Consider the following 26529-nt stretch of genomic DNA (forward strand, 5'->3'; position numbering starts at 1 on the left):
CCTGGGAAACAGTGGCACGTTGCGCAGGTGTCACTCGTCTGCTGGGGCCTCTGAAAGACAAGCAGCCCAGTCCGCTCCGCCCCACCGCCCGCATGTGCGCGTGCGTGCGCGCGCGCGCCTGGGCAGAGCCGGCCTGCTGGCGCCTTCTGCAGCCGGGCAGAGGAGAGAAGCGGAGGCGGTGAGAGGCGGGAGGCGGTGAGAGGCGGAGGCGGTGAGAGGCGGAGGCGGTGAGAGGCAGGGGCTCTTTCTGGCAGTCGGGGCTGAGGCTCTTTCTGGCAGTGGGGGCTGGGAGAAGTCACCAGCAGGCTCAGCTCCCGTTTGGATTTTCATGGGACGACGATGAACCTGGACTCCGCGCACCCCCCCCCCCCCCCCCCCCCACACACACACGCACACAAGGGCTCACCTCTGGCCTCCTCCCAGAGGATGTCCTGAAGAAACTTCCCGAGGGCCCGGCCATGTTGTTGGTACTGTGCTCCTGACAGCTTGATGCCCACATCAAAGGGGGCGTTGAACTAGGAAGGAGGGCACGGGGGGCACGGGAGCCCGGGACGCGTGAGCATCGCACCTGCCCCGCTCCAAACACCCCGGCCCAACGCGGCCTGGATTCTGTCCCTGAGGAGCCAGGACCGAGGCCTCTGCCCTGCAGGCGCTGCTCGCTGCCTGCCTGCCTCCCTCCGCACGGCTCACCACGGCCCCGCCGCATCCGCCCGAGGTGATGCCAAAGCTGCGGAGCCCAGCTCTTGCCTTTTTGGAATTGTGGAAAGCAAATGCCGCCAGGGATCAGCTTCTGGCCCCGGCAGGGTGGTTTGGGGTGGTGTGTGCCCAGCCCTGGCACACAGGCCTGACCTGCCTGAAGCCTTCTGTGCCAGCCCTTTTCCCTTTGTCCCTGTTTCTTGGGAGTCTGGGTGGCCTGTTGGATGGCGCTCATAGCTTTGGGGAGATGGGAAAGCACCCCATAGTCTTTGGGGCAAGAGACTGAACTGTGGCCATGTCCCCAGCGGCCCTGTCTCCAAGCACTCCGCCAGCCCAGGCCTTCACAGCCCTCAGGAAACCAAGCTGCCCTTCCTGCCCGTTTCTTTGCACCACCTGGCGCCTTCGGCCCAGTCCGTGTGGCCAAGCCCCGCGCACGCTCGTCTATGAGGTGCTAGTAGTAGCTTGGAAGCACCTTCTCCTGCCCTCTCCCCCCAGACAAGCCCGGTAGTACCCACCCGGACCTCCAGCTCGTCCTCTGCGCCTTCCTCCGGCCCCCTGTCCTCTGTCCCGAGCCCACCTTCCAGAGCTCGGGGCTGCAGCTTGCTGGGTGGCTTCTTGGAGTCCTTTCTCTGCTAGGAACGAGAGAGGTTCTCTTTAGGGAGCTGGGCCCATCTCTGCTGGGAGCAGAATGGCGTCAGCTGGAGGCCATTGCTGAGAGAAGGCTGGAGGCAGGGCATGCTGCTGCTCCAGAGCCGGGGCTGGTGCTGAGAGGTAGGGAGGCAGATGGCTTGGGCTCACCTGGGCTTTCTGGTGCTCGGGGCTCAGGAAGCTGGAGCCTGCCATGGCCACGTCCACCCAGAGCACGCTGAGAAGCAGCAGGCTGCACACGGTCCCTGCAGAGAGCATGTCGGCCCTGGCTGGCAGTGGGGACAGATGGCCCTTCAGAGAGAGGATCTCCAGGCAGTGGCCTGAGAGCCCATCCCCAGGGGGAAGAACGGAGGCCGGAGAGGGTCCAGGCTGGGTGCTCTCTTCTAGCCCGTGCTGGAGGCTTACCCACCCAGGTCTCCAGCTCACCCAGCCTCTTCCCCCTGCCCTCTGGCCTGAGTCCCTTGTCCCATGCCCTGGGTGCTCCGCCACACTTTTTAATGAGATTAAGAAGCTGAAGCAGCAGGGTCAGCGCTCCTGAAGCGAGCTTTTGACTGGTGCAGCCAGGCCTGAGGCCCCATGACCCTCTGCTCAGATGGGCCTGCTGAGGCCCAGAGAAGTGAGGCGCATGGCCAGCAGCCACACGGTAAGCTAAACCTATAGACGTACATGTATACACACGCACACTGCCTGCCTACCTGGGATTCCTGGCAGATGTGGGGCCCAGGGCCTGGCTGGTCCTTATATAGAAAGGCTGCTGTTTGTTTTCATCTAGAAATCCCGTCTTGGGGGTGGCCTGCTTTCCACAGCGGAGTCGCATTCCTTGGGAACTAAAAATCCACAGTAGAGGTCAGGCACCTCGAGGCATGGCTGGGTCGGCCTGCGACGAGGACTCGCTCCAGCTGTGCATTAGCCGTGGAAGGGGGGCTGGCCCTGGGGAGGGGAGGGCAGGGTGGCTCCCAGATGCAGCCTGGCCTTGCTGTGCAGTGGCCCTGGCTCTCTCCTCTTCCTGGTCCCTCACCAGGACAACCCCAGGGCCTTGCCTGGTCTGACGCACCACTGGTGTCCACGGACTGGGCTGGCCAGCCTTCTGCATGCCACCTTGCCCACTGGAACCAGCTCCTGCGTTCCTCTCCCAGGAACGCCAGCGCCACCGAGGAGGCGGGGTGAAGGGGCCTCAGCCAGGGGCTGCACTTCAGTTTCTTTCTGGGCTGTCTGTGCAAGATGTCTCTAACCAGGTGCCGGTGGCTCACGCGTGTGATCCAGCTACTCAGGAGTCTGAGATCGGAGGATCGCGGTTTAAAGCCAGCAAAGGCAGGAAAGTCCTTGAGATTCTTTTTTTTTTTTTTTTAGGTCCAGTCATGGGGCCTCAACTCTGGGCCTGGGCGCTGTCCCTCAGCTCTTCAGCTCAAGGCTAGCGCTCTGCCACTTGAGCTACAGCGCCACTTCCAGCTTTTTTTTTCCCCTGCTTATGTGGTGCTAAGGAATCGAACCCAGGGCCTCATGCATGCAAGGCAAGCACTCTACCACTGAGCCACCTTCCCAGCCCTCCCTGAGATTCTTCAGTGAACTACCAAAAAAAAAAAGCCAGAAGTGAAGCTCTGGCTCACGTGGTAGTTAGCCTTAAGCAAAAACATCTCAGGGACTGCGAAGGCCTGGGTTCAAGCTCTAGAACTAGCACGTGTGCACACACACGCGCACACACATCCCCAGCCCCCCCCCCCCCCCCTTGAGCTTTGACCACTTTAGGCCCCGAGGTGGAGGGACTGGAGGTAGAATTGGTAAAGAAACCCAGAACCCACAGAGAAGACCTGGGGGCTTGCTCTACCCCCATCCCTGAAGCTCCACAAAAAGGAATTCTCTAGCCATGACAACCAGCTACCTGCTCAGTCACGAGCACCTCTTCCTGAGGCTGTACTTGCCATGTTGATCTTAGATAGAGCCACAGGCAAGCAAACACAGGCCATCGCCACCACGCTGCGTTATCTTGGCAACAGCGAGGTTGTCAGGATGGGAGCAGCAAGGTTGCCAGGAGGGGACCCCCTTACTGCACACATACCACAGTCCACCCAGCAGCCTGCTGTGGTGTCAGAACAGAGGAGGTGCCCATAGAGTGCCTGGCAGGCTGGTTGATTAATGTACACAAACCCCAGCTAGGAGTTTGGGGTGGTGGGGGAAGGAAGCACAGGACTGAGCCAGGGAGGGGCGGGGGGGGGGGCGGGGGAGCCCTTTTGGATCTGGGTAATGCCCGAGGCCAGTCTGGCAATTCCAGAGGATGGGATCCACCGCTGTTCTTTCTCCAGAGCTTCCTGGGGCTTTAGTTCTATTTCTGTTTTATCTATTAAAAGCTGTTTTAGGAAGTGGCGCTGTAGCTCAAGTGGTAGAGCCCTCGCCTTGAGCTGAAGAGCTGAGGGACAGCGCCCAGGCCCAGAGTTCAAGCCCCACGACCGACAAAAAAAATAAATAAAAGCTGTTTTAGGGTGCGTTTTTAGGATTATATCTTCCTGATGAATCAATGCTTTTATATGCCCTTTTGATGACAATTCTAGTTTTTAAAAAATCTGATATTAATACACTCTACCACTAAGCTACATTCTCAGCCACAGTGCCACCAGGTGAGCAGGCTTCCTTTATCCCTGCTCCCAGTATGATGTCCTGCCTTAACAGCCTGCCAAGCCTCTGAAACTGTACTGTTGTTGGCTTTTTGTGTTTGGTGTTGGTCATGGGGCTTGAACTTGGGGTCTGAGCACTAGCCCTGAGCTCTCTTGTTCACAGCTAGTCTACCACTTTGAGCCACTTTGGTTTTCTGGTAGTTAATTGGAGATAAAAGTCTCATGGACTTGCATCCCTGGTCTAGCTCTGATCTGCAATCCTTCCTCAGATCTCAGCCTCCTGAGTAGCTAGGATTACAAGCGTGAGCCACTGGTGCATGGCTTATCCTGACAGTTCTTTCAGTACTCCCCTCCCCCACCCATAATTTTGTGTGTGTGTGTGTTACTGGGGCTTGAATTCAGGGCCTTGTACTTATTAGGCAGGCATTCTACCAAGAAAAGTGGCTGCCTTTTCTGTAATGTCTGCCTTTTTGTTGACTTATTCTAGTAATATGATTATGTTTTTTTTTTTTTGGGTCTGGTCGTGGGGCCTGAACTCTGGGCCTGGGTGCTGTCCCTCAGCTCTTCAGCTCAAGGCTAGCGCTCTACCACTTGAGCCACAGCGCCACTTTCAGCTTTTTTCTTTTTTGCTTATGTGGTGCTGAGGCATCAAACCCAGGGCCTCAGGCATGCAAGGCAAGTGCTCTACCACTGAGCCACCTTCCCAGCCCCTGATTTTGAGATTTCTGTGTACTCCTGGGGTTCTGATTATCTTTGATCTGTAAGTTATAGTTTTAATCGCATATGGAAAGAAGTTTGACTATTGTTTCAAGTATTTTTTCTATCTTTTCCTCCTCCTCATCCCCTCAGAATTTAGTTTAGATTACTTGAGACTGTCCCACAGCTTAGTTGCCTGACCCATTTTCTCCTTGCGGTTTCTAGCAGTCTTCAAATTGCCTGACCTTCCTTCCTGCGGTGTCCGGTATTACCTGCGTCCTCCCTCACTGTGTCTGTCCTTTACCTTCATGTGGAAGAGCTGGTTTGAAGGTTCTTATCTACTAGTCATTTCTGGGTCTTAAAAAAAAAATTACTCTCTTCAGTTGCACAAAGGAATTTTAATTCAACATGTCAATTTGTGAGCACAGTACATCTTGATCAATGCTTTTCTTTCCAACTTTTTTTGGTGCTGGTCTTGGGGCTTGAAAGTCAGGGCCTATGCACTGTCCCTGAGTCTCTGTGTTCAAGGCTATGCTCTACCACTTGAGACAGCACTGCCTCTGGCTTTTTCTGAGTAGTGTATTGGTGATGAGTCCCCCAGACTTTTCTGCCGGGGTTGGCTTTGAACCATGTTCCTCAGATCTTAGTTAGAGGTTTTTTTGGTTCTTCTGAAACAGGGCCTTGCTATATAACCAGTGCTGCCTAGAACTTTCTTTTTTTTTTTTTTTTTTTTTTTTTTATTGTAAAGCTACTATACAGCGGGTCACAGTTACATGAGTGAGGTTATGAGTACACTTCCTCTTGAACATTGTTACCCCCTCCATTGTTTTCCCCCTACCATCCCCTCCCTCCCTCCCTTCCCCGAGGTTCTTTTTTTTTTTTTTTTTTTGATTGTGATTAAATGATTACATAATTTCAAAGTCACAAGTTCATTCTAACTTCCCTGGAGCAAATTGTCTACCACAGTCTGTAATATATAACAGTGTTCACATGTTATATACCATATTTGTGATCAGCAGCATGAGGATATTTAGTAGTGGTTCAACCAGATGAGCGGGAGTTCTTTGTTTCTTAAGTCCTGTTAGTTTTGTCGTATCACTAACCTTTTGGATTTAGCATCCACTTATGAGGGAGACCATGTACCGTTTGTCTCTTCGTTCTTGGCTTACCTCGCTCAACATGATTCCTTCTAGCTCCATCCATTTCCCTGCAAATGCCATTATTTTGTCATTTCTAATGGCTGCATAATATTCCATTGTGTATAGATACCACATGCCTAGAACTTTCAATCGTCCTGCCTGTCTCCTATCTTACATAATGTGCTCATTTCAGAAACCAGGTTCTGCTGCTGAACAATAATGGACGGCAGAGTGAGCACACGGGTGCACGCTTTGGCAAGCTCCTGGGCGTCCACGTTTGGCGTTCGCATTGCCCTGCGTCACTGCCGGGAGGGCCGGGGTCTGTGGTGGGCACACAGACCTTGGGGGCCAGGGAGCAGGTCAGGACTGCAGCACCAGCTTTCCTGATTCCTAGGCAGGCTCCTCAGAGAGCTGGGGACCCCTGCTGCATGGCGCAAATAAGGTGGAGCAGGAAGGGGTGGGTGAAGCGAGGCTCGCCATCTTGGACCCAGGATGCTCTTTCCTGGCAGGCCTAACGCCAAGGAGCAGGTGAACTCCCAACTGTGGTACCCGTAGCTCACCCACACCTGTTCTCTGGGGCATCCCCAGTGCATAGGGGTGCAAGCGCAGTCCTGCTGTTCAGGGCGGAGCTGGAAGAACTCATGTCCAGTCCAACCAGGCTTCTGTTGTTGTTGTGCACTCTGGGCCTGGGCACTGGCAGCATTTTTGCTCAAGGCTAGCACTCTACTACTTTGAGGCATAGCACCACTGCTGGATTTTAGGTGGTTAACTGGAGATAAGAGTCTCATTGCTTCTCCTGCCCAGGCTGGCTCTGAATCGCGATCCTCAGGTCTCAGCCTTCTGGGTAGTTAGGATGACAGGCGTGAGCCGCCGGTGTCTGGCTGCCCAGGCTTCTTTATGGCGTATTTGGACAATGCAGGAAGGATTATAAGCAATATGATTTTATTTATTTTGGAAACAGCTTCCCGCCCCCCAGTAATGCTTAAACCCAAAGACACATAAAAATGGCCAAAAAATATTTTAAAATAATAGATTAAGTCATTTGTCGGTTCCTCTCCCTAAGACAGATGCGCTCACCCGTGGAATCGGGTTGAGGCAGGCGCCGTCTGTGGCGGCATGTGATTACTCCTGGGCAGGGAGTCTGGGTGGAGTCGGTGGCTCTTCTCCCAGGCGGCGGAGGTCGTGGAGCTGCAGGTGGCAGCGCCAGCCCAGGGTCACTGCTCATTCTGCTGGCCCTCTGTGACCGAAGCTGACACGGACCCCTGGCCCTTGTTGACATCACTGATGCACACCCACTGTCCGTCCACTGACTCTTTCCACAATGTCACCTGCAAGTCAGTGCACAAGGTCCAGGTCTCCACCTGCCCTGGTCCCCGCCGTCCGGCCTCCGCCCACCCGGAACTACTAGGCAGAGGCCCGTGGCAGAGCAGCGCTGGGCCTGGCCGCAGTGGTCATGAAGGGACAGGGCATGGAGATGTGGGCATGGGAACGGTGCCAGCCAGACTCAAGAGCTGCCATGATACACGTGGGGGCCGTGTGCGGGGTGTGGGGACCATTATCATGCCCACTCAGGCTCCAGGGCCCATTCCTTCCACACCAAAAGTTACTGCAGAAGTGGTAAGAAGGGAAAACTTTGTCTCTGGAGAGTAAGAAAATGTAAAGCCCCTGAAAAAAGGGGGCCAGGGGGAGCGGGCGGTGGCCCCTGACCCGAGTACCCCAGTGCCATACTCCCAAAATCAGTCTGCAAAGCCAGAGGTCTTGTCCCACTAAGCAACTGCCCGCCATCTCCATGACAAGGAAGTGCAGCCCACGAGAACCCTCGTATTAGCCCGGGAAGAAGAGGAAGGAGAGCAAGCAAGGAAGCAGGAAAGGAAGGAAGGAAGCAAGCAAGAGGAAGCAAGGAAGGAATTACAGCACCATGCTAAGCGCAGTCCCTCATTCACAAAGAAGAGGCGTTTGTGAGCTCAGATGCACAGGCAGATGCTTATGGGATGGAGCGTGTCTGGCGGCTGGCACGTGCAGATCCGTTACACGTGGCGACAATGCTCAGAAGGGCCTTGGCGCGTGCTTGCTGCTCTCGGCAGCAGCCACGAGTCCCACACTTTCCCCTCACTGCCCTCCTGCCTGTATAGGCTTCGAACAGCACCCTGAAGGTGCTGGGTGGTGAGCGGGATGAATGCAGAGCAGAGCAGGGCCTCACGTCGCCTGAGGGATGCAGCAGTGCCCACGGGCTGCGACAATGGCGCAATAGAGACATGCTCAGCCCAGCGCTCCCCCGGGGGAGACATGCCTGGGCAGGTCTGGCCACCCCGCCCCAGGGCACTGTACCTTGTTGTCGCCGCCCGAGACGGCCAGGATGTTGGCAGTGATGGACCAGCTCACGTGCCACACCACGTCGCTGAACTTGTGCAGCAGCTTGGGCGACCACATGTTGCCCGAGGCGTCATCGCAGGTCCAGATGAACACCCGGCCGTCCTGGGGGCAGAGGCCTCGGGCGGGTGGGTGACGCAGCAAAGTGGGGCGCACACGACACCCCGCCTGCCTCATGGCGGGCCAGGGTCTCCCAGGTCCTTGGCTCCCTGGCTCTGAGCGCAGACGGGCGCTGCCAGCTCTCCCTTGCTCTGGCTTCCCTGAGCATCCCCCCCCCCCCCCCGCCCTCCCCTCCGCTGCCTCCGGACCAAACCTGGCTTAGGATAGACAAGCGGAAAAAGGAAAACCCCTTTGAGTGTTTGTGCCTGCACTGGGGCTTGAACTGAGCTTTCTCACGTAAGGCTGGCACTCTACCACTCCAATCACAGCTCCACTTCTGGCTTTCTGGGGACTGACTGGAGATGAGTGTCACAGGGGGCTGGGAAGGTGGCTCAGTGGTGGAGCCTTGCCTCACATGCATGAAGCCCTGGGTTCCATTCCTCAGCACTACATACACAAAAAAGGCCTGAAGTGGTGTTGTGGTGAAGTGGTAGAGTGCTGGCCTTGAGCAGAAGCAGCTCAGGGACAGTGCCCAGGCCCAGAGTTCGAGACCCAGGACTAGCAAAAAAATAAAAAGGGCGACACAGCCTTTCCTGCCTGGACCGGCTTCAATCCTTGGTCCTCGGAGTTCAGCCTCCTGAGCAGCTAGGATGACGGGTGTAAGCCACTGGCACCTGGCTTCCTTTGAACGCTAGAGCTCAGTGCAGCTACCAGAGGCCTGGCTGGTCCAGTTTGACTCATCCCCAAGCTCGGCCTTGCCTTCTATTTGTGCCGTGTCTGGAGGAGGCGCTGCTCCGCGCCTACAACACGCTGCACCCCCATGGGAGGAAATCTGGGCTGAGCCCTGTCCTCTTGGCATCATTTTCCCTCCCTGATGTCAAACCATCTGTGCCCCGGCTTCACCACAGCCTGGTCCCCATGTTCCTCAGCCCCACCCCTGAGGGTCCCTGGGGCCACTGCCCGCCCTCTGCCTGCAGCGCGCCTCCCCCCGGCCCACGGCAGGGTGGCCGGGGCTCCCCGGGGCCGGGGCTGACCTGGGAGCAGCTGGCGATGGTGCTGGTGGGCAGGCCGATGGAGGGAGCCCAGGCCACGTCTCGAACCCAGTCACTGTGGGCCTCCAGCTTCTGCTCCTCCTTCCACTGGCCGTCCTCTTCTTCCCTACAGGGGAAGGACAGAGGGACAGTGGAATACGGCCGTGCACCCAGACTCCACTGTTCATTTCCCCTAGGAAACGCTGTCTCTGCAGCACCAATAGCAAATGGCGGCGGTAGAGGCGCCCGAGGAAAGATGAGGGGCTGTCCCGAGGGGCAGCGCGGGGGAGGACAGCGCCCCCTTCTTGTGGACTGTGGCGGGGTGCGATGTCCGGGGAAGCCCGCCCGGCCGCTCACCTCCACAGCTTGATGAGGTTGTCACAGCCGCCCGAGGCAAACCTCTTGATGTAACTGGGCTTCTGGCCCGACGGCTGGTCTATGAGGCTCCCAGGGACGACAGCAGGGGCCCAGCTGACGGCATTGCAGCCGATCTGCGGAGAGGGAGGTGCAGTGCCACTGCCGTCCCGCGCAGACCAAGGCTGCCGTGCGCATGACCGGGTCCTGTCAGGTGGCCGGTGTGATAACCACCTAAGTCCCCTCAAGGAGAACCCACGCCTTCTCTACAGCGTGCATTAAAGTGGGTTCAAAGGTGATTCATTGGACTAACAATGGATTTCCCCTCAGAAACCTAAAGGCCAGGAAGGCACAGAATGATGCAGTTCAAGTCCTGAAAGCAAGCAACTGCCCACCCAGATCATGTGTCCAGCAAGAGCAGATGCCAGGAGGAGGCATGCGCACTCTCTAAGGAACGCATTACCCCCAGGCCGCTCCAGAAGTCATTCAAGGCTGTCCTACATGGAACACACAGAATACAGCAAATACAGTAAGCCAGAGATGAATCAGATGACATGAACGAAAAACAGTCAAAACACTCGCAACAATCAGAAGCCAAACAATGTGAGGTCCAGAATTCAATCCCTAGTGCCATTGAAAAAAAAAAGTGTGTGTGTGTGTGTGTGAGAGACAGAGAGAGAGAGACAGAGAGAGAGAGACAGAGACAGCGACAGCGACAGCACACTACTCCAGTAAAACTGCTGGACTTTAAAAAATAGGGCTGGGATGTAGCCCAGTGGCAAAGCGCTTGTCTAGAAAGTGCAATATCCTGGGTTCAATCCCCAGTATCAAAAAAGAAAAGACAAAATAAAGATGTCCATGTGCTAACAAGAAGAATGTGCATTTTTCTGGGGGCGATTCCAGGCCAGCACAGGTCCTGGCAGATGCGTCTACGTCTGTTACAAAGCAACAGGCCCTACTGCTCAGCAGCCGCTCTCACCGAGGAAACACTGGTGACCCTAGTAAAAATGTCTGTTCTGTGACAGACAGAAGCTTCTGCACACTGAGGCCTATCTGAAAGAAGTGGGTTTCAGGCCACGGTACGTATGCAGGCATGTCTTTCTGCGGGGATGCTCTTCTGTATAATCCCCCCCAATCAGATCCTGGGTCAATGCAACACATATGTTCACAACGTGCTGCCAGCAAAGAGAATGGGCTGACACGGCGCCGCGGCTAGCCAGCTGTCAGAGACAGAGCTGTGGAAAATTCCAGGACGCACACGAGGTACGAGGAAGCCTGAGCTCCCTTGAACCATGGTGCCTTGGAGATTTGTTTTCAGCCTTGAAGTCCAGGGCCTAGGAAGATGGGGACTCAAGCTCAACGATGCTTTCTGCGACCCCGCTCTGTCCTGGGGGTCCCCATGGCATCCAGGGCCGAGGTGGCCCCTGCTGCCCTCCTTCAGACCAAGGAGGCGTGCCGGCGCCCAGCCCTCTGCAGCCCACCACTCAGCCAGACGCAGCCTGCCCCCTCTAGGGAGCCAAGCAGACGCGTGTCCCGCACGGCCCCCCATGAGAGGCGGCTGGGCTTACGGTATGGGCATTGCTGATCTTCTTCACTTCCCACTGGCCTTCCCCGGCGTAGGTCAGCAGGGAGATGGCCCCGTCCGAGCTTCCGCAGGCCAGGATCAGGCCATAGTCATGGGGGGCCCAGCACACAGAGTTCACTGCGGGGAGCGGAGGGGCGCAGTGAGCAGACATTCCTTCCTGCTCACGGCTTCACAAACTTCCCCAAACAACCCCAGGACTGGGCAGCGGGCAGTGGTCATTCTGTCAGTTACGGACATGGAAATAACCCACTAATCATGTGATCACATCTCCCTTACTAAAAACCCAGTGGGAGGAGGACAGCCTGAGACCGAAGGATGTGACGGAGATGAAGGAACCCGTGGGCAGCAGTGGAGGCTTCGGGCCGGGCCAGGACGGAGGCCCTTCCCGCCCGAGGCCCGCAGCGCGCCCGCCCACCCACCCGCTGTACCTGACGAGTCGTGTCCGGCGTGCTCGTGGGTCTTCTCCCACGTGCCATTCTCCTCTTTCCAGACGATGACCCTGCGGTCGTAGGAGCAGGACGCCAGGACGCTGCCGTACATGGGGTGAGCCCAGGCCACCTGCCACACTGGGCCCTCGTGCCTGCAAGGGAGGGGGTCGGGGTCGGCTCAGAGGGCCGGGGCGCCCACCCTGCCAGGCACTGTGTAGGGCAGAAATGAATGGTCTCCTTGGCAGGCTGCTGTGATGTCTGCCCAAGAATTTCAAAAGGAGAGCCACAGGACGCGCAGCTCTTGCTGGCTGGCACTGGCTGGCACTGGCTGGTCAGGCAACCCGCACTCATGGCGTTTGGGCTCCCTGTGCCTGCTGGGCAGGAAGGCTGCTTGCTTGGGTGCAGCGGGCGCAGCCTGTACCCGCCGGCGCCGCACCGGAGCGCACCAGGCGGCCTGCCCCGCATGCTCAGTGAACACCCGCTTCCCAGAGGCCCTCCTCCACAGGAGGCAGCCCGGTTTTCCAGTGCCATCCCCACTGCCTCTCATAAGGTATGGCCTGCGCCTCTCCCTGGCCTTGTTCACTCACATGGGCCAGTACTCAGTCCATACTCTGTGAAGCAGCTCTGGCAGGGAGGGGTGAGCGCCTTCCCATCACCGGCAGCTTAGCTGGGGTGAAAGCAATGGCGGTGTGGTCATGCGTGCTCGCGTGCGAGTCATCCCTGGGCTAGCTCGCATCCTCTGGGCTCAAGGCTCAGCCTCACCGTGCAGGCAGCTAACCTCACCTGGCAGCTCTGAGCAGCTGTGAGCACAGACACCGACTGACACATAAGGCGCCTTTCAGACCCACTGTCCCAACAGAGTGACTTCCTTTGTTTTCTTTAATTCTGAGCAACTACCCGGATTCCTCCTTCGTTTTGAGACAGGGTCTCCCTGTGTAAGCCAGGCCGGCTCAGACTTCACAACCGCCCGTCTCTGCCTTCAGAGTGCTGGGACCATGTGCACGCACCATCACACCTAGCTTTCCACCTGTGCGGCCTGCCCTTTTGGGAATCCTTCTGTGAAGGAGGCTTGCGAAAATCCCACTATCTCAAAATGTATCCAAATGTTAAGAAACAATGTATAAAGAGGCCATGATAGCAGGAAGCAATGAACTTGGGTGGCAGGTCTTATTACCTCGGGCAATTTCAAAGTTCTGATGCGTTTCAACATTCCGCGTTTATTAATATTCTGAGACAGCCGAACAACTAATCTAAGATGAAAATTTCCATCACTTCTGTTTGTGACAAAGCGATAGGCACTACAAATTTGTGGCTTGAGGAAATGCTACACACAGAAAACACACGCGATAGCTTCTCCCCCGCCGCAGCTCACCAACTGCTGAATCTGTCCAGAAAGCCCTTGGATATCCGTGCAAGCCGGGTCACAAGCCTCAGCTAAGAATAGCTGCGGACTGGGGAAGGGGAGGGGCCCCTCAGCGTCTTGCCTTGGTAGGGACAAGGGAGAACTGAACATCTGCAAACACCTGCCAGGCACAGGCAGGACTGGACTCACGGGAGTGCTCACCTCTGGTGAGTACAGTGGGCTGCTGGCGCCCAGCCTCACAGTCCTGCTCCCCAGGAGGGAGGCAGACTAGCCCTGCTGGGGCCGAGCACAGCTACCTGCCCTGCCACACTGTGTTCTAGTGGACCGAGTGGCAGAGCGGTGCTCACACCTGGCTCCGCCCATGCCGTGAGCCACACTGCTGCTGCAGGCGCAGGGAGGCTGGCACGGAGACATCCATTCTTCCCTCGCCTCCCGGAGTCCCGCCCCCACCTACCCTCGGAGGTCGGCGATGAGAATCTGCCCTCCGTTGCGCACATCAAAGATCTTGACGGACCTGTCAGAGGAGCAGGTGGCCAGGCGGGTGCCATAGTAGTCCATCTGGGCATCGTGCTGCAAAGAGAGGACAGCGTGGGAGGCGCCTACGGGCTGGGCCGGGTGTGGAAATCAGTCTCAATGAAGCATCACCACCAGGCAAGAAGGGGGCGTGTCAGCCTCTGCCAGCCACTGTCTTCCTAGTTAAAACCATTTCTTCTTTTTGGGCTAGACTGGGGGGCGGGGGGCCTAGCACTTGCTAGGCAAGCACTCCACACTCGAGCCACATCCCCAGTGGGCTCTGTCAAGCCCTGCGGGTTTTACAGACCCTGCACAGGTGCCTTCCAATCCCGCCGAGGGGCATGGGGAGGGGGGGAGGCTTGGGAGGGGGAAGCTGACCTAGGCCCCCTCTTCCTTTGGGACAGGCGCTGCAGGCTAGTGTGAGAGATGCCCCGGGACAGCCCAGCCACAAGCCAAGGCTGATGCTGAGAGCCGGCAGGTCGTCTGGGGTGCCCTGTGGGCTAGACACAGGGCTCCTCTCCACAGAGGCCCTGGATCCTTTGAGCACATTGCTGCTAGAACTTGACTCCCACCAACGGGAGCAAAGCCCTGAGCGTCACTAAGGGACCACGTTCCTTGATGTTGGGTGCCTGCTGCCCCAGCTCTACCCCTCCCTCCTGCTGGCTGGGGTTTCAACAAATGCCACTTTCCCCGGTCATCCCTCCTTGGGGATTTCAGTCCCCAGGAGCAACCGTTACCTTTCAAAGGAAGCTACTGCCTTGACATTCCATTCTCCCCTCCCTACCAGGACGCCTCTGACCCTCCAGCCGCCTGCTTTCTTGCAAGGCTGGCAGGGCAGTAGACTCCAAAGTCCTTGTCCCAGAGCAGAGCAGAGCAGAGTGGGGCAGGAGGGGCAAGAGTACCTGAGATCTAAACACCCTATCTCCTCAGCTTATCTGCTGTGAGCCTTTGACCTTGAGTTTTCTTATCTGTGTGTATGTTGCTCTGGGACTTGAACTCAAGACCCAGCACTCTACCACTTGAGCCACAGATTCACTTCTTTTTGTTGGTTAACTGGAGAGAAGAATCTCACACATTTTCCTACCTGGGCTGGCTTTGGACCATGATTCTCAGATCTCAGCCTCCTGAGTAGCTAGGATTACAGGCGTGAGCCACCAGTTGGGTTTCTTTATCTTAATGGGGCTTGTGACTGTATGTGCTTCTAGGGGAGTTGCAGTGTGTCTCAACTGTTCCTCAAACCCTAACCAGCAAGCAGACAGCATGTCCGCTGGTTTTCCCATGAAGAAACTGAGGCTGGCTCCCAAAAGGACACTCAGACCTTATCTTCTGCCCCGCAGGACCACTCAGGGATCACTCTAATGGGTGAGCTTCTCGGATACTCAAAAATACCTGCTGGGGACAAGCTGTCAGGGCAGGAACCCTGAATGCAACACTAGAGCCACCTGACCCGGCTGTGCTCAGAGGCTGCTGGGGCAGCCTTTCTGGATAGGGACTCTACCATTCCCCAAAGCCCTGACATCTTAGGCTGCAGGCCCAAAGGCCTGCTCTGGCCTGCTGTCTGCACTGGTCTGACAGCTCTGCCTCAGCCTTCCTCTGTGCTGCCCTCTAACATCTGCTGACTTTCTTCCCAATGGCACTAAAAAGTGATAGGAAGAGCTAAGTGCTGGTGGCTCACACCTGCAATCCTAGCTACTCAGGAGGCTCAGATCTGAGGTTGGTGGTTCAAAGCCAGTCAGGGAAGAGAAGTCCTTGTGAGACTCTTATCTCCAATAAACTACCCAGAAAAAGCCAGAAGTGGCGCTGTGGCTCAAGTGGTAGAGCACTAGCCTTGAGCACAAAGAGGCTTGGGGACAGCATCCAAGCTCTGGCCTCAAGCCCCAGGACTGGCCAAAAAACAACAAAAAAATGACAGGAAACTCTTCGTCCTCCTGGCCACAGTTCCAGAGCACGAGGCTCAGTGTGATGCTCAAAGACCAAGGGCCCTAAACTACACACAACCCCTAAGGTTCCACCGCAGACACTGTCAGAGTCCTGCCAACGGAGGAGGATGGCAGGGACGGTTTCCGCATGCCTGAGGCTACAGCATGACTGGCAAGCACTGCAGGGCTGTGCCTGACTCATAAATGCCCGACAGGAAGGCGTCACGAAATGCCCACACGCACAGCCCAGGACGGCTGACAAGATACTCACGATCATGTCCTCATGGGATGTGTCCACAGTGTTAATTACCGACACCTAGAACCAAAGACAAGGTGGCAAATTATCTGACAGGAGTTAGAATGCAGTCATCTCATTACAGCCACAATTGTTCTTCAACCTGAGGGTGTGTATTTGTTCCTTTCCTCATTCCTTCCACACAGAAGAAACTGACCATTTGACTATTCACTGAATGAATAAATGAACAAAACCTGCTTCTTTTTCCCCTCACTCAACTACTATTCTCTTAAATTCTGGGCTAGAAAAAAGGACTAAAAAGAAGGTTTCAATATGGAACTGATATTTCTCCCCATCCCCTCCACTTCACCCTTCCTAGCACAAATCCTCATTACAAAGTCCAACTTTTCAGGGCCAGGAATGCTTGCACACACCTGTAATCCCAGGACTCAGAAGGCTGAGACTCTTATCTCCAATTAGCCACCAGAAAACCAGAAGTGGCACTGTGGCTCAAGTGGTTGAGCACTAGCCTTGAGCTGAAAAGCTGAGGGACAGCACCCATGCCCAGCATTCAAACCCCACAACAATAACAACAACAAAAATTTAATCCTAGCTATTCAGGAGGCTGAGATATGAGGATCGCGGTTCAAAGCCAGCCCGGGCAGGAAAGTCCGAGAGACTCTTATCTCCAATAAAAACACTAGAAAACCAGAAGTGGCACTGTGGCTCAAGTGGTAGAGTGTCTGAGCTGAAGAGTGCAGAGACAGCACCCAAGTCCAGAGTTCAAACCCCACAACTGACCAAAAAAATAAATAAAAAAAATTGTGCTAGTCCTGGGGCTTGAACTCAGGGCCTGGGCCTTTTCCTTGAGCTTTTTTTGCACAAGGTTAGCATTCTACCACTTGAGCTATACCCCACTTCCAGCTTTTTTGGTAGTTAATCAGAGATAAGAATTTCACAGACTTTTCTGCCTGGGCTGGCTATGAACCTGGATCATTACAGCTCATCCTCCTGAGTAGATAGGGTTATAGGTGTGAGGCACCAGTGCCCACCTGGGAAGTAAGTTTGTATTTTATTCATTTATACCTTTTCTTTCCAGTTAACTAAAGAGCTTCATACACATTCCTGCTTCCCTCTGGCTTTGAACTTTGATCCTAAACTCAGCCTCCTGCGTGGCTAGAATTATGTGTGAGTCACTGGCTCCCAGCTTTGAATTTGCTTCCCCCCCCCCCCCCCCCCTTGCAGTACTGGTACACGAACTCATAGACTCACACTTTTGCTTGGCTTTCTGGTTCATGGCTGTTGCTCTACTACTTGAGACACATCCCACTCATGGCTTTTTGATAGCTAAGAGATCAGAGTTTCTCTGATTTGTCTGTTTTGGATGGCTCTGAACTATGATCCTCAGAATTAGTAGGATTGTAGGTGTGAACCACAGGCACCTCACAGGTGGTTTTATGGGTCACCGAAGGGACCTGGAGAGAACTGCGTGTACTTCTGACACTGTCACCTGAGTGAGCCTCACTTCTCAACACTCAGTCCTGATTTAAATTCCTTAGCATATGTCCTACTGCGCACCCGGAGATTGTCTGTTCGTTGTTAATAAGTAGTACAGACAGTCCCCCCTCCCGAATCTCACAAAGTATGAATCAATGCAGAATATCGCGCACAAGAGGGGCAGGGCACAGGCGAGGAGAGGGACTGAACGCCCAGCCCCGACTTCCCATCATTCGCTCAACGAGGAAGAGCGCGGGGAATACCGCGGAGATCAGAAACCGCTCAGCGCCCGTCCTCGGGCACCCCCTCTGCTCGTCTCTCCACAGGTCCCGGGGTGCCCACACGTGCGGGGCTCGGGGGAGGGGGGGCGCAGCAGGTGGCGGCGCCGCTCAGCAGCAGGCGAGAGCGCGGCCCGGCCCGGCCCGGGCGCCTGCGCCGCAGTCCCGCCCGCCGGCCGCCGCTCGCAGGCCGGGCGTGAGCAGCACGCGGGCCGGACGAAGCATCCTTCCCATCTGCCTCTTTCCCGCTGTGCCAGGAAGTCAGGGCGGGAGGCAGCGGGACGGGGGCGGCCGCGGCGAGGCCCGCCGTCCCGGGCACTTCCGCGGCCTCCCTCTCCGGGAGGGCCGCAGGGACGGGGCGGTGGGGGGCGCCGGATGGCCTCCGCCAGGGCCTGGCCTCACCGCGGCACGGAGACCACGACCGGGGTCCCACCAACTCTCACCATCGCTGCGGTGGCGCCGACTCCCGGTTTCAGACGTGGCAGCTCCCGGCGGCGCCTCCGGACGGCTCACTTCCGGTGCCGGGCTGGCTCTCCGTCGCGCCGTTGCTCCGGAGATTCCGGGCAGCAGCACACCGGACCCACACAAAGGTTCCGGGCTTCCCAGAGGCCGCGCCCTTTCTTCACAGGCCCGCCCATTACAGACCACGCCCCCCGAGGAGGGGCACGCCCCCGAGGGGCACGCCCCCGTGAGGCCCGCCCCCCGAGGAGGGGCACGCCCCCGAGGAGGGGCACGCCCCCGTGAGGCCCGCCCCCCGAGGAGGGGCCCGCCCCCCGAGGGGCCCGCCCCCGTGAGGGCACGCCCCCCCGAGGAGGGGCACGCCCCCGTGAGGGCCCGCCCCCCGAGGAGGGGCACGCCCCCGTGAGGCCCCGCCCCCCGAGGAGGGGCACGCCCCATGAGGCCCCGCCCCCCGAGGAGGGCCCCGCCCCCGAGGAGGGCACGCCCCCCGAGGAGGGGCACGCCCCCCGAGGAGGGGCACGCCCCCCGAGGAGGGGCACGCCCCCCGAGGAGGGGCACGCCCCCCGTGAGGCCCCGCCCCCCAGCGGCCGCGGACCCAGCCCGACCCGAGGAGGTTGGGATTTTGTTGCCATGGCGACCCCGGTCCGGGGCTTTGGAACCCGAAGCTCTGGCGAGCCGGCCGCCCTCGCCTCCCCGCGCCCGAGCCACCGCCAGCTCCGCGGGGCCCGGGGTCTGGAACCCAGCGAGCGGTGGTCGCCGTGGAGACGTTAGGAATCCCCACTCAAGGGCAGGCCTCAGGCCTCGCTCCCACCTCAGCTCAGGATTAGGGACGGGAGGAGGGGTGCGGAGAGCAGAGCAGGCCGCGGGGCCCCATGGGAGAACCTCTGACCTTAAGGGTGACAAGGTCAAGTCACTTCCATCATTTTCCTTCAGTGGAAAACGAGGACCGAGAGCATGTTAGATAGATGAGCAGAGCACGCAGGGAAGGCATAATTGGAATAGAAAGCATTTCCTGTGCAAGCAAGGGTGTTCGGGGAACGGAGAGCCGGGCACCAGTGCCTCACTGCCCCGGAGGCTGAGATCTGAGGATCGTGGTTTGAAGCCAGACTGGGCAGGAAGGTCCTTGAGGCGCTCACTTCCAATGCACCAGCAAAAAAAGCTGTAGTGGAGCTGTGGCTCAAGTGATAGAGTGATAGTCTTGGGCACAGAGAGGCTCAGGGACAGCGCCCGGGCCCAGAGTTCAAGCCCCAGGATTGGAAAAACAAAAAATCACGTAGGCAGCAAAGGTTGGTGATGTGACATTTTGTACTTGTGGCATTGCCTTGGCCACTGATTTTTCAGAGTAGGGACGGCCTGCCCTGTAGTACTGTCTCTAAAAGCTGATGCTGAGATTCAGTGAGCAGACCTGGAATTGGGTGCACAGAACTCCCAAGTGTTGGATCAAGGCTGAAAATGGTGCCTGGCTCTCGCATGCTGCTTTTCCACAGTGCCTGCTCTGTGCAGGTTTGCAGAGGTCAAACTCCTAGGGTACCAGCCTCCCCTCTGCCTCATTTCTCCGCAGTGTCCTAGTTCCCAATCCCTCCCTCTCCTTTATTCCAGACCCCAAATTCGTGTCTTTCTTAGCTTTTTCCCACATGTGCCGCTACCTCCCGGCCACCTGCCTCTGACCTTCTCCTGAGCCCCCGTGCCCCAAGCCTTCCTTTCTGAGATGTTCAGCCAGCCCTGGTGGGTTCGTGGCTCACGGCTGTTAAACTTGCCACCCTCCAGAGGCATGGTGCCTTTCCCAACCACACACTCGACTTCGCTGAGTTCAATCCACCAAGGGTGGATTCCCCACTGTTCTCGGAAAAAGGTCTTGGGATGGGTACCGTGCCTGCGTTTCCACGTGTGCGTTTATTATTATTGCTCAGTTATAGTGTTGAAAGGCAGACAAATCCCATTCATTACAAATAGCACAAGCCAGAGATACAGAGAAATAAAGAGTGTACAATAAGAGCACAGTCACTTTCCAGTCCCAGAGCTCTCCCCCACCCCCGGAGCCCTGGCAGCTTCGTGGAAGCTGCATTGCCTCCTCGCTCCTCTGTGATAAAAGATGTGCAAGTAAGAGTTAGCCAGTGTGGGGACCCCAGAGGGGACAGGCTGGGGAGGAAGAGCACCACAGACGTTACAAAACACACCGAGGGGCTGCAGGACGGTCCAGAGCAGCCTGGAACCTCTCCTTTTTGGGAGGAGGGAATGAAGATGCTGAAGACCCGGAGAGACCCTGACCCCAAAACAAAGTGGAAGGGCTTGATGCCTGCCAACTTCCTGTTGTCTGATCCTGTGGAAGGCCCCGGAGCACCCCCTGCTGCTGGGTATGTACAGAGTATGTACTAGGGTGGCAGGTAGAGGTGGAGGGAGAAAATGGGGGCCAGGATGAGGGTGCTGAGGCCATCCAGACAAGAATTTTCTGCATCTTCTAAAGGGCTGAAGCTCAGAATCAAAGAACAAGTAGAGGTGACCCCAAGAAAACAAACAAACAAAGGGCGGATGGGAAAGGAGAGGCCGGCAGTGTAGCTCTCTATGCTGGGCATTGTGGGACGGCTCTCGGGGCTCCGGCTCCAGCTCCAGGGGAGCCCTTCTTGCCCATGGGGACAGGATGGAGGGAAGGGTGACCTAGCACAGTCTCGGGAGGTGACTCTGGTCCCCAGACTAAGGTGGAGTGAGGGCTTGCTGGCTTCTGACAGCCTCGCGCTTACGGGATGGCCAGCGACTCGGGGTGACCGTTCTGTCCCTTCTGGCAGGTGCTCTGCACGTGGTGGTCCCGAGTAGGCAGTAGTGACAGTGCGGGAGACAGGGCACGCTCAGTGCTGGGGCTCAGATCTGGGGTGGGAGCGGGGCCGAGCGTAGAGGACTTCGTAGAATCTGAGCTTTCCCGTCAGAATAACTGACTTCTGCACAGGAAGAGTGAAAGGGGCTCACTCCATCCGGTGAGAGATTCTAACGTGGGGGTAGTGACAGCTGGTGCCAGTGCCACGCTGAGGAGAAGAGGAAGCCTGGAAGCTGGCCCCTCCTTGGGGGACGATGGCTGGGGAGGAGGGCGGGGTGCCAAGGAGGGGCCGGGAAGACAGGCTGTGAGCCCCAGCCGGCTGTGGGACGGTCAGCATCATCAGCCCCTTCTCAGTAGCGGGGTGCCCCTTCTCCCTCTGTGCTGCTGGGGCGGGGCGGCAAGGGACTGGGACAGGGCGGCTGTTCTGAGTCTGGAAAGCCCTTGCTGAGGGGCGGCTTCCGCTCCTCGACAGGCAGCTGACTGGGGTCCCGGAGTGCGGCCCTGGCTTGGCCCTCTTCCTTGGGATAAGGGGAGATGATAGAGTTGAACCCCAGGGCAGAAAAGAAGGGGGCATGGTCTCCCTAGAAAAGAGCTTACCTCCCAGAGGGCAGCTTTCCTAGATTTTCTTTCTTTTTTGTTTTGCCTTTGAAACCACAGACAGAACCACCGCGTGGGGCGGGAGGCCAGCGGCTGGAAGCATTGACCATTGCATAGTATTAAATGAACAGAGACGGTGAGTTCTTTATTTACAGTTATTGTCTAGATAAAAAAATTCATAAAAACAGATGAATGGTCATAAATTATTGACCCCCTAATGGGGTGAACTGCCAAAACGTACCCCATGCTGCTAGATAATAGGACGCAGAGTGCAAGCTTTGTGTACTACAGTGAAGACCGACACACCGTTCCCTGTGTGCGTGGTGCACGCGTGGGTGGACGTGTGCAGGTGTGTGAACGGGAGGCGTCTGCGGGTCTGTGTGTGTGCGCACACGTGCGTGCACGCGTGTGTGATCAACCATCATCCTTGACAAAAAGAGACCAGTAGCAGGGCGCGGCCTCCTCGGCACCTTCTGTGGCTCCTGTCCCCCAAGCTGGCTTCGGTGTTCCTTGCATCGCAGCTCCAAGATCCTAGGGAACCGGGTGTTGTCGTGGAATGAGGTCACCGTGCGTGGAGACGTGATCGCGGGAAGAGGAGAAGTGCAAGAAAAAAAACTCCAGACACAAAACGGAAACAAGCCGCCGTGCTCAGTTCCAGGGGCGCCCAGGTTCCTTTCCTTCCTCAGGCGGGGGGTGGGGGCTGGCTTTGGTGGTGTTTGTAGTAGAATCCAATCAGCAAATCCAAAGGCTGGTGTCCCTCTGGGACTAGGTACATTCGGAGCCCTTCGCGTGACCTTCGGAGCCCTTCGCGGCCTTCCAGTGGTGCTCTTCACCCAGAAGGTCTTCCTCAAAGGAAGATTTTGCCAGGTGGGATGGGCTGACTTTGAACTCCAAACCCATCAAGTTTTGTTTTGTTTTCCACAGCTGTGCAGACGTGGCCCTCCCAACTGACTATGGCTCTTTTCCCGGGTGGCTCTCATCTGGTGAGCGGAAGAGTCCTCTGGCCTGGGGGTGGGGGTGGGGCAGCTGTGCGGAGGGTCCGTGTGAAGAATGGATTTTGCAGGCGAGGTGGAGTGTTTGGTTTTCCTGGAAGCATGGGACATCATCGATCATGGTATTCAAAATGTCTTTTGCACTGTACAAGTTTATGGAAAAAGATCGTATGCTGAAAAGTCTCAAAGCAAACTTTGTATTAAATACAAAAGTTCTTTTATGAAAAAAGCTGAGACCCACAAAGTGCTTAGCAGTTAAGAAGCTGACAGACAATTAAATAAGCTCTTATTAAGTGAGATTACTAGTGCCGTGGTTGTCCGGGGGTGGGGCGGGGATAGCCACCTTTTCTCACCTGTGAGATGGGGAAGGGTGCAGAATGGCTTTCTGTCTGGGAAAGCAAGACTTGTTGTTAAAAGGCTACAGTATATATTGTGACCACAGGAAGACAATTTGGTTTCTTTTTTTAAAAAAATCACACTGAATACATCTCAATATACACATCATCAGGCTCATTCGGATCTAAACAGTGCAGAGAAGGCAATTCTTCAAAAATAAAAAAGCAGCAAGCCATACGCCAACTCATCCCATAGACCAACAGCTCCGCTGGCCCTCTCTCCCTCTCGCTCTCTCTCTCTCTCTTTCTCTCTCTCTCTCCTCTTTCTTTAAGTATAAGAAATAAACTAAATTCCTAACTAAAAAAAAATCAACACAATAGCATTTATATCTTAACACTACCTCAACCTCTGATAGACAGTGCCAAAGACAACTTGTTTTTTTGTTTTTGTTTTTTAACGCTCTTGGTAAACTCAAGTGAGTTTCATTGAGAGAAAAGTCTTCCCCTGGTGCTTTGCGGGGATCCGCACGTGTGCTGGGCCCAGGAAAGCTTCTCTCCTCTTCTCCTTCGTCTACAGAGCGGGGGTGTGTGTGGGGGGGTCGCGTTCCTCCACATCTGGCTTCTGCCTGAGCTTCTTGTGGTAGTGATGTCATTGAATGGAAATAGCAGGCAAAAAACATGGCCATTGTAAGAAAATCAAGAATGCAATCCAGGGCAAATGTCTGTTGGGGCTGAGCTGCTCTTAAACTGTACAAATAGCCAAAGATGTTATCTACAGGGTTGTAAACAAATTACATTCTTCTTTTTTGTTTTGTTTTTTTTTTAGGACATAAATAAGTTAAAATAGAGCAATTTAAGCAGAAACAAGGCAACATGCCGGCAAAGAAACTTTATAGATCCATGTATATATATTTATATAATATATATATATATCTACCTATCTATATGGACGTATTCAGTCTTGAAGGAGCATACGTTGATATAGATAAACAAAGAAATGGATATAACCTCGTGAGTGTCTATGGATTTCTTGGGTTCCATTGGTGCTAATCTACGAGGCAAGTTAAACTCTGCAATTTCGAAACAAAAAAAGTTATTAAATTAATCTATACAACTGGACCCATGCTGTGCAAGCATTTTTTTTTCTCAAAAACTCACAGATCAGTGAATTGGATAAATAGTCTCAGAAAAGAGTCTTGTTTGCTGTTCCCACCTAAGAAAACAAACCACCCCTCCCTCCTCAACCCCTCCCCCAGAACCAACCGTGGGGGGGAGGACGGGAAGTGTCCAGTACATTCATGCGTGAGGGAGGGGGAGCCGTGGCGGCCGGAGCAGGTGCACGGCTGGCCCCATGTCTGTGGGTGGGGAGGAGTCAGGAAGGGCTTGTTCTGGGACAATCCCACTTGTTGGCTCCGGATGTCCCCCCCCCCCCCCCAGGGGACCCTGCCCCTTGCAGGGTTTGAAAAGAGTTCAAACAGCATCGCAGCCAGAGAGAAAGGGTCTGTGGGTGGAAGCTGAGTCCCTCTCAGGTAGCTTTCCTGCTCTCGCTCCTTGCTGTGCGGTGAGTGGCGCCTGGGGCGCTGCCCGGAGGCGGGGGGCAGGCGGCGGGCGGTCCTGGAGGACGGGCCTGGGGGCTCAGCTAAAGCGACGTCTCCAGGCTGTGGATAGGGCTCCCTGGACTTGAAGAGGTAGCTGATTTGCTCGTGTCGGTGGTCAGGTTGATCCCGCTGTCGATGGCGCTGTTGTTCTTGTTGAGCGAGGACGGCGGGCTCGAGTTCTGCTTGAGGGCCCCATCTTCTTCCAGGTCGGTGTCGTCGATGAGGGGGATGTGGGGCTGGGGGTCTTCGATCCGGAATTCGGGATGAGCCATGAAGTTATGGATGGAGGTTCGAGACTCAGGCTTTTCTAACCCTTCGTAGAGAGAGCTACGGAACGCCTTCACCACGCGGATCTGCAAAGGGAAACACGTGACTCGGGGGGGGGCACGGCCTGGCCGGGACTGCAGGTGGCAGGTTGGGGGCGTGGAGGAGGAGAGGGCAGGAGGAGGGCAGGAGGAGGGCAGGAGGAGGGCAGGAGGAGGGCGCAGGACAGGCAGGCTGCAGCCCGCAGTCAATGGTGTGATGGAGGGAGGGGGGGGGAGGCGGGCTCAGGTGGTGCGTCCATGAGTTTGGGTTTTGAGTGGCTTTGGTTTGGGCCAGAACTCAGTTATTAGTACTATGATGAAGGTGCTGTGCACAGTAGCAGAAGGGAGTCCACTCTGGAGGGCACCCGACCTAAGTGAGAGACTTAAGGAAAGCCTTGTTGATGTTAAGCCATGTTCAACCTTGCAGCGAGTGCGGTGGGCTGGGGAGGGAGAGGCTATTTGAAAGCAAATTACTCTTTAAAAGAAAAAAAAACAACAAGCATACACACAATTAAAAACAAAACAACGAAAACCCCCAAAACCAACCAAACCACACAGAGCAGGTGACAGTGAAGGTGACACAGGCACAGAAAGAGAGACAGGAGGGCTCACGGGGGCAAAGCGGCAAAGCGGACCAGCAACCCGGGGCTTCCGCAGGGCAGAGCGAGGCAGCCAGAAAGCACGGCGGGGGGGGGGGGGGGCATGCCACAGTGTGGGGTCAGGAGCCACACGGCACACACACACACAGAGACAGACAGACGGCCACACTGACACTTGGATGCCTGGACAATGTGAACAGAGGTCGGTTTTTGTACCCAGCATTTCTTTCCTTCATGCATTTGGGAGGTAAACACTCGAGTATAGACTGAAAGCCCTGGCCAGACAAGGGCACTTGCTTTTCTTTTTTTGGGGGGAGTCCCCTATTTCCTGGGGGAAAGGGGAAGAGGTGCTTTGTCTATCTCTGGATTCATGCTTTAAAAATACAAAACCAAACAATGAGGCCAGAATTGGATGGCCAGACCCAGCCTGCCCAGAGGGGTTGGCTTGGTGAGGATCTAGGTCACAAGATGGTATGTCTAGCTGTGAACCATGGGTCCTGGGCCTCAGTTTTTCCCCCCCTGAAGAATGGGAGCCTGCACCTGGGTCTCTGAGGCTGGAGGACAGAACTAGACTTGGAAAAGGAGCAGCAGATGCTTTTGCTTGGGCTGTGGCCAGCCTGGCACCTCTGCTGGTGCTCCGTCCTGCCTTCTTGGGGGTAAGGGGAACAGTAGTGTCTCTGTCTTGGGGTCTTCTCAGCTCAGAGCAGAGAGAGGGGTGGGGAAGGCAGGTGGCCCTGAGTGGTGGGGGCTGAGCTTTGGTGGCTGAGGCATGGGTCTCTGGGCTGGGGCAGGAGGTCCTTGGGGCAGCAGGGGCGGCATGAGGGGGTGTATGGTCGTGTGGAGGTCCCGGGAGTCCCAGAGTTGAGCTCAGCTAAACCCATGGGGATTCCTCTGTGGAGCACGGTGAGGGAACCCCTTCCCCATGCAGGGGAAGGTTTTAGATGGCTGTGCGGGATGACTCTGTCTCTGCTGAGCCTGAGACTCCTCTTTTTCTTTCTTTTTTTTTGGTCAGTCCTGGGGCTGGAACTCAGGGCCTGGGCGTTGACCCTGAGCTGCTTTTGCTCAAGGTTAGCACTCTATCACTTGATTCACACTGCCACTTCCAGCTTTTTTCCCCTCCATTTATATGGTACTGAACCCAGGGCTTCATGGATGCTAGGCAAGCACTCTAAAAGCCACATCGCCAGCCTCCAGGTCCCTGTTTCTAAGGCTCACTGAAGGCGCCTCTGCCAGCTAAGTCAGAGGGCAGACAGCTCAACTTGATCTTCACCAGTCAACGAGCTTGGGTTTGTGCAACATTCTAGGCTGTGATAGTGTTTCCCTGCCAGTTACCTTCCCTCCTTTGCTGTCAGGCAGTAGTGATTAATTAGCTGCC

The 26529-nt window shown here is 56.0% G+C and overlaps 3 protein-coding genes across 4 annotated transcripts in view; all 3 read right to left on the reverse strand.

Moving 5' to 3' along the window:
* Nucleotides 1–22: 22 nt before the first annotated feature.
* Nucleotides 23–1656, reverse strand: Ghrl (ghrelin and obestatin prepropeptide). 2 transcript variants are annotated; one of them, XM_042680134.1, is made up of 4 exons: nt 1495–1656; nt 1218–1325; nt 407–515; nt 23–50 (listed from the first exon to the last, which is right to left on the reverse strand). In XM_042680134.1, exons 1-4 carry the CDS (start codon nt 1600–1602, stop codon nt 31–33), a joined length of 345 nt encoding a protein of 114 aa, XP_042536068.1. In that variant the 5' UTR covers nt 1603–1656; the 3' UTR covers nt 23–30. The 2 variants fall into 2 exon arrangements, with proteins under 2 accessions (XP_042536068.1, XP_042536067.1); XM_042680133.1 differs by having other exon boundaries at nt 1212–1325.
* Nucleotides 1657–6713: 5057 nt separating this feature from the next.
* Nucleotides 6714–17996, reverse strand: Sec13 (SEC13 homolog, nuclear pore and COPII coat complex component). Its single transcript, XM_042680164.1, has 9 exons — nt 17904–17996; nt 15722–15766; nt 13473–13588; nt 11656–11807; nt 11211–11344; nt 9646–9779; nt 9292–9415; nt 8117–8263; nt 6714–7116 (listed from the first exon to the last, which is right to left on the reverse strand). The coding sequence occupies exons 1-9, from the start codon at nt 17904–17906 to the stop codon at nt 7003–7005; spliced, it is 969 nt and encodes a 322-aa protein (XP_042536098.1). The 5' UTR covers nt 17907–17996; the 3' UTR covers nt 6714–7002.
* A 6275-nt stretch (nt 17997–24271) lies between these two features.
* Atp2b2 (ATPase plasma membrane Ca2+ transporting 2) overlaps nt 24272–26529 on the reverse strand; it is a 59623-nt gene continuing 57365 nt past the window's right edge. The window contains exon 22 of the mRNA XM_042679909.1: nt 24272–24603. Coding sequence (XP_042535843.1) covers nt 24292–24603 — 312 coding nt within the window. The 3' untranslated portion in view covers nt 24272–24291. The remainder of the gene's footprint in view (nt 24604–26529) is intronic.

The sequence above is a fragment of the Dipodomys spectabilis genome, unplaced genomic scaffold, assembly GCF_019054845.1.
Source record: "Dipodomys spectabilis isolate Male_0828 unplaced genomic scaffold, ASM1905484v1 ptg000054l, whole genome shotgun sequence".
Taxonomy (NCBI): Eukaryota; Metazoa; Chordata; class Mammalia; order Rodentia; family Heteromyidae; genus Dipodomys; species Dipodomys spectabilis.